The sequence below is a fragment of the Leptosomus discolor genome, chromosome Z, assembly GCF_034619465.1.
Source record: "Leptosomus discolor isolate bLepDis1 chromosome Z, bLepDis1.hap2, whole genome shotgun sequence".
Lineage (NCBI taxonomy): Eukaryota > Metazoa > Chordata > Aves > Leptosomiformes > Leptosomidae > Leptosomus > Leptosomus discolor.
This window is the reverse complement of record NC_141419.1, coordinates 34,299,768-34,318,391: the sequence shown is the minus strand read 5'-3', so window position 1 is coordinate 34,318,391 and position 18,624 is coordinate 34,299,768. Positions and strand designations below refer to the sequence as shown.

General features: G+C 37.1%; 1 protein-coding gene across 1 annotated transcript in view; it reads left to right on the top strand.

The window, feature by feature from the left end:
* Nucleotides 1-7,852, top strand: part of RORB (RAR related orphan receptor B) — a 35,695-nt gene extending 27,843 nt beyond the window's left edge. The window contains exons 6-9 of the mRNA XM_009947829.2: nt 600-707; nt 1,845-1,955; nt 7,105-7,217; nt 7,697-7,852. Of these exons, the coding sequence (XP_009946131.2) occupies nt 600-707; nt 1,845-1,955; nt 7,105-7,217; nt 7,697-7,852 (488 nt within the window). The remainder of the gene's footprint in view (nt 1-599; nt 708-1,844; nt 1,956-7,104; nt 7,218-7,696) is intronic.
* Nucleotides 7,853-18,624: the final 10,772 nt, after the last annotated feature.

Sequence of the window (18,624 nt, the reverse complement as noted above, 5' to 3'; positions counted from 1 at the left end):
TTTGCAGTTAGGAAATCATAGGGAAAGATAAGGGGGGAAAAAGTGTTGGCTATTTCCCAACCTGAAAGAAAAGCAAGGGAAACAAAAGTAAAACCCAATTTAGGGGTGTTCTTGACAGTGCTTTAGTTTTTATTTTCTCTCTAAAAACACTTTGTGATGTTCTCCCCCTCCAGCCAAATGAAGCTGGGATTTATATACACATTGAATGGAGCTGCTTTTTTGTATAAAAAAGGTTTAATTATTTAGAAGGAGTTTCGATAAATGCCTATTTTTCAGGATAAAATATTTTAAAATGAAAATATTTGACCACGTCTGAATTCAAATTAAGTCCAGGCTGCTAATTTGCTGCAATGGGGGAAAAATCAACCTAAAGAAAAGGTAGTTAGGATGGAGAAGAAATTATCCCTTTCTGTACTCAAAGCAGACAAAAATATTTTTTCTCTTAATCAGAGATACATCATCTAGATGCCTTCAAGGTGTGTCTATCGCTGCTGTTGTTTCTAATGACTGATGTCTTCCTGAATATTTTCTTGAAATGTCTTTTATTCTGATGTTTTTTAGTAATGTGTGGTAGTTTCGCTCTTTTTCATGTCTGATAGGCTGCTTGGAAGTGGTTTTGGTGAGAATGTGCCGTGCCTTCAACCCACTCAACAATACTGTTCTGTTTGAAGGAAAGTATGGAGGGATGCAAATGTTTAAAGCCTTGGGTATGTTGGTTTTCTTTTTTTCAACCAATTACGTTGAGCCACATAGTGACAGATTTGTCTTTCTGAAAACAGTGACGCACAATGAAAATCTCCAGTAAATGTTGAATCCCCAAGCCTCCAAATCTCTAGGGTGGAACTGGCAAAGAAAAAAGGTGACTACTAGCTGCTAGCAATGATAGGTGTTTTTCTCTAACAAAAAAAGAACAGCGTGAGGGTTTTTCAGATAGATGTCTTACTCTGCCATCTGCAGTTTTGATAAAACACAAGTTTATGGCAGAAGCCAAGCAGTTTATCTTCACAGTTCAGTTATGACTGATGTATCAAATCAATCCTACTAATTGTGTCCTGCAGAACACAATTTTAGCCCCAGCAACAAGGGGGCTGAAATGATGAACTATATAAAATTGCAGGCAAAGACTTACCTAAAATACTGGTTTGCCTAAACATTTAAGCTCATTTATTTAGATTCATGTATTGAAGTAATTATTTACTTTCTCAACATGATATCGAGTGCTACCTGAAATCTTAACAACTAAATGGATGGGTTTTGCCCATCCATGAGACTGATACATTACCAGAAATTTATTCAGGACCAAACTCAGAGATATTTGCTTCAAATGTATATATTTATCATATAGGTATATATTTTTCTTATTTGCATATGGATTAAAGTAACACTACTTTACAAGCTTAAAGCATTTATGAATGTGTATTAGTTGATTTATTTTGATCTTTATGATGTGTTCACAAATTTTCATAAATATTTGTAGTGTTTATTAATAAAATTATATATGTGAAAGTTATTTAGGACTGGTCATTTGTCCCTCTTAGATTTAATATCTGTTTAGAAATGATATTTCTTATCACATTGGGAAAAGATAACCCTCTTCTAAGATGTCTGTGCAATTTTTGTACAGGTCATGCCCCTAATTCTTGATAATTTTGGTGCTTCAATGAGTGTTTTAGCAGCACCTTTTCAGGGTAGATGGAATTTAAATAGCTGATGAAAGGCTTTAATTTTAGAAATACAGGCAGTCACTCACTATTTTTTTTTTTCCCCAAAACAATCTACTTTTCGTGGCAGATTAAGGAGTTGATAAATTTCTAACATTGATTCTTGTCCTCTGTGGTCTGCAGGTTCTGATGATCTGGTGAATGAAGCGTTTGACTTTGCAAAGAATTTATGTTCCTTACAGCTGACTGAGGAGGAGATTGCCTTGTTTTCATCTGCTGTTCTGATATCACCTGGTAATTTTTCATTCCAAACACCATAATTACTTTTTTTCATCATTGTCCACCTCTATTTCTACCTACTTAAACAACTGGTTAAGCTGTATTAAGAAATATTAAGCAATGGATGAATACCTGAATTACACAAATATACCTCACTTTTTTTCGTAGACTGTCAGGAATTGCACATACTGGAAATAGATCCAATATATAGGGGTAACAGACATGGAGCAGGATTAGGTGGACAAGCAGTGCAGGCTGGTATTACTCCAGACTACGTACAGAGAAGCATGGTACCCAAGGAGGTTCATGCCCTCCTGGCATTTTCAGGGAGCTCAGACCTCACAGCCCTGAGCAGGTTATATAGTCCCTAATTATGATGGGCTCTTTCTGTGGGTATAAGAACATGAGCAGTAAAAATCTGTATGAGATCCTGTTTCAATTTAGCTCCAGGTGAGAGGTGGTGATTCCAGGGGCAACACGCTCTTTCTCATGTATTCATACATTATAACCCTGTGCAAGCAAGCATGCATTCATTGAGTGCTGGCTGTCTGACCACAAAAAAGAAGTTTTTGTGATTGAATTGACTTAGAAGGTGGATCTAGTAGATAAGCTTACAGTTGAGTCTGGGATTTTAAACATGCCTCAGGGGAGGTAGACCCTCAGTTCCCACTAAAAATAACCTTTTGAAAGGCCTTTACAAATAATCCCACCATGAATTATTTTTCCACCCTGTTCTGCTAATGACTTCCTCTAGGTCACTTTGCCCTTTTGCACATCTGTGGTGGAGATTATGTTAGACAGAATTAGATCAGCACAGATGGTGTCAACATGCTCATTCTCATCATTAATGACACCTACTGAAAGGACTCTGCTCCTTTTATTTCCCCTTTGAGCAGTTCTTGTGGTCATCTGCTCAGAGGTGAAATGCTTGAGCTGGTGGCTCTTCACGGTATTAGGCCAGGATGTTCCAGAGAAAACCCTCCAAACAGCCACCATTTCCACCTCAGATGTGCCCCAACTGTGCTTAGGGGTAAGAATTGCCTGTGCGCTGTCCCCTAGATGCCCTGACTTCCTCTGGGACAGGGGCTTGCAGGGTTGTATTGAGTCCCTGTCCGACAGCCCTCCCTCAGTCTGCAAAGACCACATCTGTGAGCATGACAGAGATGTGCAGCCAGTGGTTGCTCCTGATCGCATTAACGACCTGTTCAGCAGGCTGACTCAGTGCAAAGCTGAAGACAAGCTGGAAATGTGTTTGGGGTCTGGGCTATGAAGTTCTTCAGTAAGATGTTAACAGACTGCAGAAGATGGTTTCAGTGTTTTGAGCTGACTTCACATTATGAAGCCAAGGGAAACAGGAAGAGGGTGGTGGGATCCTTGTAAGCAGGATCTGTATTTCTCTTTTGTAACAGCTGGAGGTTTTTTTACTCTTCAGTTTATTTTCTTACAGTTAGGAACAGGAAAAGTAGGAGTTAGCTGAGCAGACAGAAACAACAAGATAATTTTGAAGCTGACTTCAAAGCACTTTGGATCAGATGGGGGCATCTCATCTGTAGGGAGCAAGATAATTCAGTTATGGAATTTCTAGCCAAATTGAAAAAAAGTCATGTTTCTGTCTGTCAGGTAATCTTGGAAAAGAGAACAAGTTATAACCCTATTCAACAGAAAGGTCACAGAAAGCTTCTAACATATCAGAGTGCCCTCTGCCGTAGGCCTGGGCAAAACCTATTTAAGTAATGGAAAGTTTCCCATTGATTTTAATGGATTTCAGATCAAGTAATTTACAAAATGTGTTTAGCTGGAGGTAGGCATCAGATGGACATCAGAATTCTGATTCAGCTCTGCAGTTCTACATATGTCCCTCTAGTCTTGCAAAGCACCAACATCTCTTGCATTCTGCCTGCAGTTCATGCTGCCTGGGTATCCATTCTCATTTCTACTTCTTGCAGCTGTACTAAGTACTTGAACAAGCTAGCAACTCAGCACTGGCTTTGAGCCAGCTGTATTGCAGGCATGTGTTGTGAAAGCTTCTCCATTAACTCTAGTAAGGCATTTCAGTCCTGATATACAGCAGTCCTGATACGGCCGTTCAGAGCTGGGTGTCTCCTGAATACCAGCTTCTGTTTCTGCAAAGTATCACAGATAAGTAGAGGCAGTCCAAAGGTTTTTTTCACTGTAAGCAAGCTGCAGGGTTGAAGGTGGTACTATGAGATGAAATATTTCAATAATCCACAGTTCCTCATCTCACATGCAAGTTGGCTTTTTCCTACTTGCAAGCAAGAGGACACATACAGTGTCTCTGATTCCTTTAACCAAAAAAAAAAACCCAATAATGTGAAAGTGCTTGATGCATGCTGAGTGCTTGTTTCTGTAGTCTGTAAGCATGTATATCTTTAGACATAAAAGATGCAATAGGAAAGAAATGATGGGCTGCAGCACATTGTACATGAGTGAAAGCAATCTTTCTTTCATAAAAAGACTGCAAATTTGGACTGTGTGAATAATTCCCATTTCAGCTGGGCTGCTAAATTTGGGAGAGGGAAGGCAGCGAAAATCAGTACAGACCAAACTGACATTGAAATTTGCCACTTATTTTCTTACAAAAATAATAACAGTAAACAATAGAGAAAGAAATAATTTCTTTCCACACTAGATGTTCCAGTTTCTTCAAAATAAAGTGTTTCATGTTGGGAACATATGTAAAAATTAAAAAATGAAGCACTGCTTCACAGAAGTACCTGCACCTGTCCTTCCATCCACTAATATAGGTACACAGAGATTCCCTATGGGAAGTACTCATATTCAAGTTTCTTTTCTCTGGAAGCCACCATCCTGAAAGGTGATTCTTGTGCTCTTGATCTCAGTGTTTAGGTGGTTTACAGGAAACAGAGCAGTTTCATGGGGAGTAAGGGCACCTAAGAAGGTCCAGTAATACAATTGCTAAGGTTGCAAAGCCCAGTGTCAGACCTATTTTCTATCTGATTCTGAGCACAAATCCAGATTTTTCATTTTAAGATGGACCTAACCACTCTGCTTGGAGATGATACTTTTACTTGATTTCTGGTTTCAAAGGTTAAAACGTTGTAGAAGGAGTCTAGTAAAAGTTGCAGAGGCATCTCCACCTTCAAACATGCCAGAGCCAGGTGGTAAAACACTAACCTGGCTGCCCGCTGTGTCCCAGTCCTCTTCTGACTGGCCATGTTCCTTTTCACCTTCTTCATTTTTGCAAAAGCAGATCTTGTAAGTTGTCCCTCATCTTCTTTCCTATGCTACTCTCTAGCCTAGTGGTCTGTGCACTCTTTAAAGACACACAAGCTCAAAACCCCATAGGAAAAGTACAGAATTAAACCACTGCTTCTTACATCTTGTATAGATAGCCATTGATCTATTGACTTTTTCCTACACTTTTGTGTATATAACTAGAGATACCTGAGGAATGCCAGCCAAATTTGCAGATCATTTTCAGGTGGTAGAAACCACCTTTTGGGAGATGAACTTGATATCCATTGTAAAAGTTTCACCTAGCTCTTGTCATTAATTTAAGAACTCTTGTATTATATACATAGTGCTCCATCACAGCTAAGTGATTAAACCTGTCCTCCAGCAGCCTCAGACTATTTTTAAGCTTATTCTTGTGACAGAAAGATAAGTCTTTAAGGGTTGCTTTCTGTGATAAACCTTTTTAGCTCCAGTCTGGCACAATAGGCCTTGATTTAACACTATTGAAAGGCCTGTTTTTGCAATAGCCTTAATTTGTCACTTAACCTGTGAAGTCTAAATATTACTATGTGCTTATCTGTTTAGATGCTGTGTGTGCTCTCAGCTAATTCTGTTTCTATGGCCACTGGTGGCATAGGATCCATTGGCTTGCCTTCTGGGAACATGATTGTCTAAGCTTTGCAAAAAGATTATTTGCTTTTCCTGATCATTGCTTAAGTAGCTAGAGGTTTCATTTTGTCCCTTTTCACAGTACTTAGTAATGGACACTTTTCATACATTCCTCTCTACAGTCAGGGAAATGACAGAATCCTGCTCCTCCTGTGATGAAATTCAGCCCTAGCCTCTGTGGCATGTGTGCTCAATGAAATGGTCGACTTACATTATTTCTATGGATTATTTTAGTGACTGGTAGTGGGTGAAAAAGCTCTAAAGGTGAAAGGTATACTTTTCAATTGTGCATGAAGATTCATGACCTGTGATAAAATAGATTTTCTTATTTCCTGTTTAAAATCTAAAATCTATACCCAAGAATTGGTCTGGATTGACGGAAAGAAGGAGGAAGAAACAAGTTTGCAGCATGGAAAAACAGAAGGTTCAATGGTGTTGTAAACACACTGAATTAATGGTTTTGGGATTGTCTTGGAGTCTGCTACTCTTTCCATGTGTCTCCAGAAACTGTGACTTGTGAGAATATAGATCTTAAGAAAGACCTCTTACACTTGGGGTTTGAGTCCAGCAGGAGCCATATAGGTTTCCAAACAACTGTGTTTGTAACTGTTATTCTCCCAGACAATCTTTTATTTTGTGTTGTTTAAAAAGAGAACATTTTTAAATAATGAGGAATTTGCACTTCAAGACATTGCAACAGCTCATAATACTTTTGAATTATTAAAGAAATTCTTTTGAAGGAAGCCATTTCTTTTTATTCAGAATGTAATATTTGGTCTCAAAATGTTAGCCTAGTAAATAATGAGATATGTTTTATTTTAATTTTTAAATAATTATATTCTATTATTTTCAAAGAACTGTTTTGATCAATATGTTTATTATTTATATATTAAGATATGGAGATAACATGACAAATTTTTCACCTAGACAGTATGAAGTTAGAAGAACACTGATTGTACCAACAGAGAATAATGAAATGGCTGGGCCTTGTTTCATTTCTACTCCTATCTTTATCTCTAACATTCTTGTTTAAACAAAGAGATGCAGAGCCAACATTGTGTTCCTGTACACCTTGTATCTGTTAACTAAACTTTCAGGTGATCCTTTAATGGATTAAGATACTTTGCCTCTGAAACCATGTCTTAGTTATCATGCAGTCCTTCCTTATGGGAATTATAATTGCTGTGAATGCATGCCAGCATGGGACACTGTGTTCATCCATAAGCATGCCCCACATCTGTGAATCCTTGACTTCAGCTCTTGCTTTCCTTTTTCTCAGATCGAGCCTGGTTAATAGAGCCAAGGAAGGTCCAGAAGCTTCAGGAAAAGATTTACTTTGCACTTCAACATGTGATCCAGAAGAACCACCTCGATGATGAGACTTTGACAAAGGTAAATTCTTAAAACAAAGAGCCAAGGACTCCTAGATCCTGACTTTATTTTTGTAGCTATTTCTCCTTCTATTGTTGCATTAATGTAAGTTAAAAGCAGCACACTATGTTCTTGCAATGTGTAGAAGTAAGGTTTATTTTACTCTTGTCCCTGGTTCCTTTTACTCCATTTTTTGTTCAATATGCTGATCTTTTTAATTGGTACCCTAGCAAGAATGAGACTGCCTTAAGGAAATACTTCTGGAGGCAGTTCCTTGTTAAATGCATTTTTGGCACTTGTCTAAAATTTCTAGGACAATGTTTTTTAGCCTCTTATGGTAAGAACAATGTCTCGTCTCTTGGATGGGTAGTTTTGATGGAGTTCAAAGTATTGCATTTGGTTACCCAACAACATATTAACAAAGTTCATTTTAGAAACTGTAATTCATGCTAAATTTGCTTCCTTCCTCTTCCTCTTCTTTTTATTTTAATGTCTCACAGTTAATAGCCAAGATACCAACCATTACTGCACTTTGCAACTTGCACGGAGAGAAACTACAGGTATTTAAGCAATCTCATCCAGATATAGTGAACACACTGTTTCCTCCATTATACAAGGAGCTTTTCAATCCAGACTCAACCACTGGCTGCAAGTGAAGGGGATAATAGAATTTTCACGTAGTCATGGAATGCATCACTATTAAGACAAAAAGAAATGTTTTCATGAAGAACTTATTAAAAATGTCACTACTGCAACACTAGGAATGTCCTGCACTTAATAGAATTATTTTTCACCGCTACAGTTTGAAGAATGTAAATATGCAACTCTGAGTGGGGATGTCTTTTTTCTCTTTTCTTTGTTTACTTTTTTTATTTTTGAACTGACAATGAATATACAAACATAGGACACCGGGTGTTACCTTTTTTTTTTTTTTAATTTTATTGGGGGATGTTTTGGGAGACAGCTGTTCCTAGAATTTTATTGTAGATAACCATGAGAATAGAGCAGTACTTTGCAGTATTACTCTTGCTGTTTATTGTTCAAACATAATTTAAGAAAATTCCACTTATTAGACTTGCCTATTTCTATGTTTTTAGATAGTTTAATGCATGTGGAAATTTGTAGCTGTCTTGGAAATTATGATGCATGTATGGAATACACACATATATATATATGTGCTATATTCTTTTATATATATATATATACATATATATATATATATGTAGGTATTATATGCATACATGCTGTAGCTTAAAAATCCCATGCCTACTTTTAAAGGATGCTCAGTCCAACTATCATGCATTTCTTACTCTCCAAGTAATGTATTAGATTTACTTTGGGCAATCAAGATTTGCTTTGCCAGTCAGAGTTAAATTATCAGCTGCCGATGTGTAATGACAGGATCACTTTTGAGATACGTGTAATGTAGTGCATGTGTGCAGTCTGTAAATGAAACATCAGGAATGTATCAATGGTGCAAAAGCCTTGTCTGGATGATTTTAGTAAAGAGAGAAAAAGGTTTTTTGGGATTTGTCTCCCTGTTACAGGGATAGAGCATATATGAAAGTGAACATTGTAGGACCTGATGTCAGTAAAGTAACTGAAACATGGAGTAAAAATGTAGACTATCCCACATGTACGTTTTTCTGACTTGACACGCCATTTTATTTTATATATATTGCTTTGAAAAGTAGTTGCAAGGCTTGGTTTGTTTTTTGCTGAAATCAATCGAAAGACATGTAGTGAACTCAGCAAAAAACATAGGAAGCCTGAAACATAGCTCTGAAGAGTAACAGCGGAGGGAGGAAGGGAGGGAAGGAGGAGGAAAGTCAAAGCCACCAACGACCATGGTTACAAAGGCAAATATAACTTATCACAGTTTCTGACACACCCATTATATACATGGGACTGATGGTTTCCATTACACACATACATATACGTGTGTTACATACACATGCATGTATGTATATATATATCTGTATGTATATAACTGTATATATATACATATATAGGGTTAATTTTAGATGCGCTTCAGGAAGGGAGCAAAGTGTTGGGGCTTTCTTTTTGTCTGTCATTGAATTGACTTTATGTGCATTTGCTTGCAAAACCAAAGGCAAACACAGAGGGGAGTGAAAGACTGCCATGGACTTAATCTTGTGGATTAATTAAGTTAAATTAACAGTCATGATTAATGTATTTGGATTCTGCCAGAGATACAAAACATAGACCTTTTAGCTATGGAAGAGGGATTCAGTTCCTGCTACAGCTCTGCCCTTACCACCACTTTCACTCATTGTGAGCTTTTTCCTCCTCTGGGGATGCCAGTGGTGGTAGTAGAGCAGAAATAAGGGAAAGCAGGCAGCAGAGAAGAAACGGAGTGAAGGCAGGATCACAAGCAGAATCATTTCTTTATTTCAAATCACATAGAAGTCAGTGCAATCTGAGGCAATGTGAGGAGGAACATGCTGGCAGAGAGACCAGAGGACCTGCCATCTGCCAGGCTGCACGGCAGAGCAGTGTCACAGGGAGCCCACAGGGACACAGCTGGGTCCCAGGGTGGTTGCAGAAACTTGGTTTGTTGCACTGATATCTTAATGCCTCCAGCTTTTCCAGGAGACTCACACAGCTCTGATCTCAATCTTCTGTTCCCTTTTCTGTAGGACCACATAATTCACAGACTATACCATGTACTTTGTGGAGTTTTCCCTTGCCCTCAATCAGGCGGTTTGCAAGTTTACATACATGTTTCATGACTATGATTCTACGGCAGAATCCAGTCTAGACAACATCAACATTTGTTTGCTTTGTTTTAGCAATGCCAGACCAGATACAAGAGCAGTTACAAACTCTCAGCTAATCAATTTTTCTCTGTAGGTCCATTCCAACTTCAAAAAGAAAAATCCTGCACAGCAAAGTTAGTTGTGCTAAGAATTCTGTTGAAAACATGACATATTCTTCAAAATTACTTAGTCCTATAGAACAGCATTAAATACCTTTTTTGCTCCAAAATCAGAGTACATTTTCTGAACTCTACTGATTACATTAAAATGTCTTCAATACATAATAAAGCATTACTCTTGATGCTTCTTTATACCACTTGAACCCTGATTGGCATTCCCTTATAAGGTGATTTATCTGTTTGCAGCCCTTTTTAAATTGCAAATCCATGAAAAGGACCCCAAACTCCAACTCTTTCTAATATCGAAAAACTTAAATAACTATATTTATGTACTGCTTGTGTGAATTTCTTTGGGAAAAAAATCAAGTCAAACTAAACCCTAGAAATGCTACTTTTAACTGCAGAGGAATCATGTTTTCCTTGTCTTTTCCAACATGAGAACACTCACACATATAGTTGTTTGAAACCCTTTATAAACTTGTTTTCAGTATGTCAAAAGTAACACATTTAGCCAATCCACAGTAATACAGAATATGTGATAAATCAGTATATTACTGTTCTTAGTGCTGATAAATAAAGGTTTGTCATGTTTATAAATAGTCCTTCACAATTACGTGTTACATCTTGAAAATGTTTTGTTCTTTTCAAATAAGCTAATCAGTCCTTGGTATTTTTGACTTACGCCTTGAGAAAGATAACCAAATGGAGATCACCAGTGAAAAAGACATTATTTAATCATTATCTGCAGGGCTTTCATTCCTTAAAGCACTATTCTTGAATCACTGCGACCTCATGACCTTTTCAATCAGTAAGGATTACTGCCACTTTTTAAAGATGCAGAAATGAAGGAAAAGATGTTAAACGGCTTGCCAGAGACCACAGAGGTAGCAATATCCAGTCCTGGAATAAAAATGGATTCTTGCCTTTTGTCCTAAAAATATTAAGATGCTGGTATACAAAGTCTTCATTGCCTTTGATAGGCAATAGCTTGTACAAACAATGACAAATACTGCCAAACAAATTTTTAACTTCAAATAAAGTTAATTATCAACAGCTTGCTCTACTTTTATTACTACTTTTACAGAACTTGAGCAAATAACCTTGTTGTTCATTTGGAAAATAAAAATACATTCTCACACATTATTTATTTGTGGTAAATAAGGCTGATATAGATTTTATTTAGTTTTCTGTGATTTGGGATTGGCCACATAGGTAAAGAAGTGTCTCTTTTGCCCTTCATTGAGTTTAGAACAACAAATAACAGTCACATCATACAGGCTGGATTTTTGTTGTTGGTTTTGATACACAGTCATTTATATTCAAAATTTCAGATTCTTGACATTGGATTTTATATGTTCAAGTTATGCATAGACTTTAAAGAATAAAATAGCACGAATATGAGTAAATAGCTGCATAATCCACTCACAAAATGCATTTCAGAAAATACTAGTGCTGCACTTTATTTCTTCTTGACTTTCATTAGTCCACAGTAGTATTTGAAGACTTTCAATTATATCTTTAAAATTAAGATTTGTCACATCTGCTTTCTGTAGTAATTGACTATGTTTGTTGATTTTTTTTTAGTGACAAGCTTTTCAAGTGGGCACATTTTTTAATGATTGATTAACCCAGGATATTTAACAAGAGGATATTTAAAGCATGTATTGAATCTTCTATGTAGGTCTAGCATTGCTCTCAAATAATTCAACCACACTGATCTAAATTATCCTTGGCATCAAGGAAACAGATGTAGACTGTTTGTTACATTACCACAGAGACTTAATTTTGGTGTAAATGTCACCCTTGCCAGACCTTTGTATAAAGAATTAATTCCAAGAGTCATATTTCCTACTAATGGAAAGATTGCTTTAGTGATTGCTAGAAAAAAACCAGGGTAATAGAAGGTATTCAGTTGAGCCAACTTGTTTCCAAAAGAAATGTATATTTTTTGATTGGTTTGTGATAGGCATCATTTAGGAATTGATTCTGCAAGTTGTCAGGCTCCCTTAGCTCTATCTAGAGCCACTAAAAACAGAGGCATCTCAGCACCACACTCAACCCCACATAAAATCAGAGGCCCTTGGTGTTAAGAGGTCCCCTTTGAGTTTTGCAGAGCACAAGTCAGATGTTATTCTCATACTTGCATTTCAATGCTTCTACTTCACACTTCCCATTGTTCATTTCAACTCTGTTTCACAGGGATCAGTTTATTCCTCCTGTTGAGCCTTGGGTGCCAATGCTGTTTCGATGCCTGTGCCAGGTTATGGTGCTCCAGGTTGAGCAGCTTACCAGACTTCTTATGATGAAGATGAGCTTTATTATGGGATTTTCTTTGTCCATTTTCATAGTGGCAGCTTGCATAGGTGTACCTTTCCCTTTGGGATAGTTTGCAGGGATTTCTGACCTAACAACTTCTACACAAAGAGGGTGCAAAGACATGTTTGTGCTCTGACCTCTCCGCCTCCCACCACCAGGCTATGGGAGCTGCTCCAAGGCTGCAGCAGCCTCACAAATTGGTCAGGCAGCACAGTTAGAGATGTGCAGCTGACGGCTCCTTTCCCTGTTGTCTTTTCCACCCCCTCTAAAGCTGTACTACAAAGCACTTTTGAAAGATGTTCAGGCTCCTCCATCCTCCTTTCTCCTGACTCTGCATTGGATTGTGCCGTTTCCAGAAAAGACAAGGTCCATCCTGGAAGCCGGTTCCTATTTTCAGATTTGTTGTCTGTTGGATGTCCCAGCAATATAGCGCTAGGCAATAAGATCAAACTGGAGCATGAAAAAGTTTTGTCTGAATACATTATATCTAAGCACATATGAAATAGAAACCTGAGACAGAACAGATTGCTTTTCCCTGGCAATAACAAAATAGTGTATTGACACCTACCAACCCATCCCAGCACTTTCTGCCTCCACTCTAGAAACTAACTCCTATCTCTGACATCCATTAGGAGCAGTGTGTTGGAGACTGAGTCTTCTTCTTTTCTTTTTAAGTTTCACACTTTGTAAAAGACAATCACTGCTTGACGCAGATGTTGCACTGTATGCCACTCAGGGATGTTTCATTTCTAAAAATAGCTATATAAATATAACAGTGATAATAAGGAAGTGGATGTTAGAGGCTTTGAAGGGCATGGGTTGAGCTGCCCAAATGAACGTGACCCAGACAAGGCTTTCAAGCCAGTGATTAGAAGTAACATTGGTATAAACTGAATTCACTGTCAGCATTTCCTCGGTTTGATGCAGGACTCACTTCACCTGTCATTTCACAGTCAGTGGAGCCCTACTCTGCTTGTGATGTTAAAGTCCTATTGGAAACAAAGTGCAAACAAGCTTTGTAGGAGTTACTGAATTTAGACAACTGACAAAAGAAAGTGCAGTTTAAAGGTACTGAGTTTAGCTACCATTAACGTGAGCTCATATTCAGAATTGCTGCAGGCATGTAAGAAGAAAGGTTAAGATGTGGAATAAATGATAGTATGTCAGCAAGGACAGCAACAGTTATGCCGAGCTACCACAGGGAGAAATGACTATAAAGAGCAAGTAGTATAAAGTGGCTAACTGCTACCCTTTCCTCTCAGGGATGCTTGAAATCACAGCAACCTCCAGGCCTCTGTAGTAACACTTCTCCATGGTATGACCAGTCCTTTTCTCACCTCCAGCAAACATGACCCTATTTTATACTGCACTAGTGAAAAAAACTCCCATTTCCTCGACTTTTGAAATGAGCTTCTGTTTATACCTAGCTTCACATCATGTGTTTTCTATAGACCTGCCATTACAAGAACACACAAAGACAGACAAATTGCAGTGGATTATATTGCCAGCCATTGAGTTAATTCCATGCCTCCAGCCAAGAGGTTTGCCTTAGCTCTCTATATGATCATTGCTCCTGTTCTTACAGTGAGTAAGTATGGATTTTGACCCTCTCTGTCTTCTGAACTCCCTGCACCTAGAGGAAGAGTGGGCAACTTCAAGAGGTGGAAAAGAGAGGCCAACATCCTCATGCGTCAAGGTTTTCATAATCATATTCTTTGCCAGCTGTCCCACTGTAATTTGCATTTCAGCCTTTCAGGCTGCTGGGTCCATGGTTTTCATGTCCAGGTTTCATGTCCAAGTGACTGAAATTCTTCTTAGAATGATATCTGGCCACTAAAAAGAACAGTCTTCTGGCCAGAGGACCTTGCCTCTCTTTTCTTTTCCTTTTACTCCTAACTCCTAATGAATGAGTCCTGGAGTGGTAAATGATTCATCTTTGCTCTTTCTCAAAGCTGATCCTTACCTGCAGCCTGCAAGGGAACTCCACCCAAGAGGTAGGAAACAGGCTCCTTCCTCCTCTTCCTCCCAGCACCCATGTTGTCACTTAGCTATATGGTCCCTGCCGTGTTGTCCCTGCAAGTAAGGCTGTGTGACAATGAGCCCAACATCCCAGTAATTTACCACGCCAGAAGTGGTTTGCAGCAGATCACTTAACAATAAAAGCCACTTGTGTATGCAGTCTGCAGATAAAAGCCATTGTGAAAAGAGACCTAAAATTTCTACAGTGGTAGCTAACAGATCAGTAACTCTCCTAAAAAGGCAGCATGAATATCCGGTGACACAATGGTTGTGTTAGCGTCCTCCAAACAATCCTTGCATTTCATTTGTGCTGAGAGAGTAAAGTAATGCACAAAATGCTCTGGGAAAGGAGAGATATTTCCTGGGTGTTACTGCAGGTAGCGAGGATAATACTGCTCACAGTGAGTTCAGTGACATGATGTACTACATTTGCATAATTTCATCATGCTCACAATTCAAGCGCAGCACTTAGGGAGAGTGAAAGAAAACATCATTGGATATAGCAGCAATAAATAAATTATAAGTGTTTCTTTGTAACTGTACTTGCAGAAATTGTTTGCTTTGCACGTGGTCTTCTGTACAATAACATAAAGAAAAAACTTCATCTAATGTAGATATCACAGTGGTTTTGCATATTTGTTTGATTCATTAGATGGAGCTGCTAATTTGTGATTGAAGATACTGCTGTTGAGAAAAATGTAAAAGTGCTTCAGGAAAAGGCTGAGGCAGTTATGGCTATACATTGGCAGCAGTAAAGTATGTTCAATATAAAACTCTGCCTGGACAGAATTTAAAAAATGTCTCCTAGTTTTCAATATTATGATCGCTTTGGTCCCTTATTTGGGCAACAAGAATGCAATGGCATTGAAAAACAAGCAGGGCCAGATGGTCAACTACAAAGAACAGGAAAGAACAGACCTTACCTTGAAGACTGTTCCAGATAAAACCAGCTTATTTAAAAAAAAAATTTAAAAATTTAAAAAAAAAAGCACTTATACTTGTCTTGATTAGACACACAGCTTAATAAGTCCAAGTAACTACATTAGGCTGTTGACTTTGGGGATTCAGATTCAGATGCACTACATTTGTGTTTTTTTAATGTGTCACTTCAATGTCAGAATCAGGCAAAAAAGGTGTTTTGTTGTTGGTAAGAAATGATAATAATCATTCAACCCTACAGAGTGTGGACCACACGTTCTCGTGCAGTAGATGGGGATTTATTCATGCACTTATTCTTAAAAAGCCACTGAGTAGCATAGCAAGTGAACCAGCCGTGATAGTCTGCCTCTCGCGTGACTGCAATGTGACCTCTAGTAAGCTACAGGGAGCAGCTCTGTGATTGTACTAGCGGCCACAAATAAAGCACAACCGAACTCTAAGCTGTTATCAACACCCAGCTAAATCAAATGCATGGGGTATTTTGAGATTTATGCTAATCGCTGTGAGATAATTCCCATGTTAAACTAATTACTCTGGTTGTAATGAATTGACGTTATAAATAAAATAGAAATCCGAATAGCAACAAAATCCCTTATTTTACAGCTGCACTCTCTGCCTCATCTGATTAACACTAAAGAAAGTTACTTAAAAACTAAACAAACAAAACAAGAAGAAAGAAACCTGAGTATGTATTGTAGAAATGTAGAAGACAAATAAAATATTTTTTCAAATTTAATTACTTTTAATATATGCTTGTGGAAGGTCTGATACTATGTATGCTGTCTCTGTAATTTTTGCTGTAAATAACTTGGGACAGTGAATACACTGATTTTTTCTATGTCTCTGTTTAAGCATAAGACTTTGTAATGATTTTTTTTAAAGAGGAAAAACATCAAAGAGCAAATTATGTACTTGCTTCCTGTAAGTGTAATGTACTCTTCAGTTTTTATGGAAACTGATTGTAATAGATAAAGCCTTTTGACCAGCCGTTGATGTTTAGTGTATACTTCTGTTTGTAATGGGGAAAAAAAACAATGGGACTCTCAATGAAACATGATCCAAGCGAGTCTGTACATTGAGTATTGTATTAATACCTGCAGATTGCATTTGACTAATATAATTTGAAGAAAGGTTGCTCAAGCAAATAATATTTCCTTACAGCATATGGCTTTTATGAATCCTTCTGGTGTGAATTATATTAATAGAAACATTGCTTTCTTTCCAATGAGCAAAATATTTTTGTATGCCTTTAATTTCTTATTCAAATTTGAGGTCAGGTCACTCATTAGCTGTAATCCGAAGCCATAACTGACCTTCACCAAATACATGTTTTAAAAATCATAATAGAAGAAGAAATTATGTCCAGTTTATCAACAGCTATAATAACACAGGCAGGAGCATAAATAACACAAAGTATTTGGATGTTTTTCCAGCATCCCAATATGACTTTAATGGCTAGTATTTTATGATTGCCAATTTATAAAAAAGAAAAACATAATTAAAATAGATATTTAGATTTAAATGAAACTTTCTAATATTTTTGAAATATCCCTGGAAATGCTTCCTTGCTTTTAGGATTATGAGAGAAACTGATTTTTCATATACTTCCCACTTTCAAATATCTAATGTTTTTATCCTATTTCCAGTTCATTTTGTTAGAGTGAAATGAGATGTTAAGACCCAGATCTCCAAGCCCTCATCTATTTGGTGCTTGGCTGTAGCTATATTGTTGTAAACCAATTTGATTTGAATTTTGCGGGTGTGTTGTTTGCTACTTGATAAGCATGCTTACCGCTGTTAGTAACACACAGGAGTTGCATTGCCTGTCAAGAAGTGTGATAAAAAACCAATAAAATAAAATATGAATAACACTCAAAATGAATCGCTATCAAAAGCTGAATAAAAATTCCTTTCTAAAAATCAAATGCCTCACAGAGTCAACAGTGATTTATTTTTTTTTTTAAGCTTAATTGTGTAATAATTATGATGTATCTTAACTGGCTTGTAGATACAAAAAGCAAAATCGCAAACGAACCGTGACATACTGGGTAAAAATCTGGTTCCATTGAAACCAACAGCAAAACCTCTCACTGATTTCCATGGAGCCAGGAGTTCATCCAGCATTTTTACATCTGATCTTTCTCCCTTGTTTAATATAACTGACCTAATTTATGTGTATGTGAATAAAAATACAGCCTGATTCATTTAGAAAGTGACCGTTGAGGGTTTCATTTTTTATCATGAATTTTGTAGGACCAGCATCCCTGTCAAATGAAAAGGTTCTATATTACTTTAGAATGTAATAGATTTTTGTCTTATTTTATGTCCTGTAAATTATTAGTTCAATAATGTTAGCATTCCATAATAATGCACACATGATTTTTGAATGTTTTCTGTAAATGACAATCAATGTTGATGAAGTTCCTTTCTTTAATGCAAAATTAAAAAAAAAAAAATGTATAAGAAAAGAAATTCTGTTGTGTTACATTTTTTCCCTGTCCCTTTAAATTACCTGGATCTGTCAGGAAAAGGTACAGTGTGTGCATTTCTGAAAGAGAAGGTTGAAAACAAAAACATAAACATCAGGAGTCTCTACTTATTTTCAGGTTTTCTCTTAACCTATTGAATTAAGTATAACATATTCCTCCATCAGTGCACCAAAAGTGGCTCTGTTTTGCAATTTAAATTAGAGCTGCAACTTTTGAATATGTAAATTGATAGATTTATTTGTTTATTTCTCCATTTATTTTGGGCAAAGCCTCAGCTAGTAGAAAAGTAAAACAACACAAGAGACACTTGCATGACAGCAAACTGCACAGTAATGTCACACAAGGTTATCTTATTTAAAAGAAGATACTGTATTTAAAATAAATTATAAATACATCAAATATTTTTTAAGTTTGTGTATGTCTAGTAATAATTAATACTGAAGGATGGAACAAAAAATGCTAGCTGCTGAAGCTGAAGATAGTACCTTTCAAAGATACTATCTTTTCATTTTTAGGACCCTAAATTTAAAGTAGGAACAAAAGAAGTCAATACCTAAATGCCCATTTTGCAAATTGTTAATCACATGTTCATAGTGTTTCTGACTTCAGCAGGATTAATGCATACACGTAAAGCCATCTATATATTTAAATGTTTCTTGCATTACAATGCAAGCAAGGAAGTTGGGGTTCTGAGATGCATTAAGTGCAGCTTAGCATGATTCAGTTTTCAAGTCCTGGATGTTTGAGTCTTACCTGGAGATTTTAC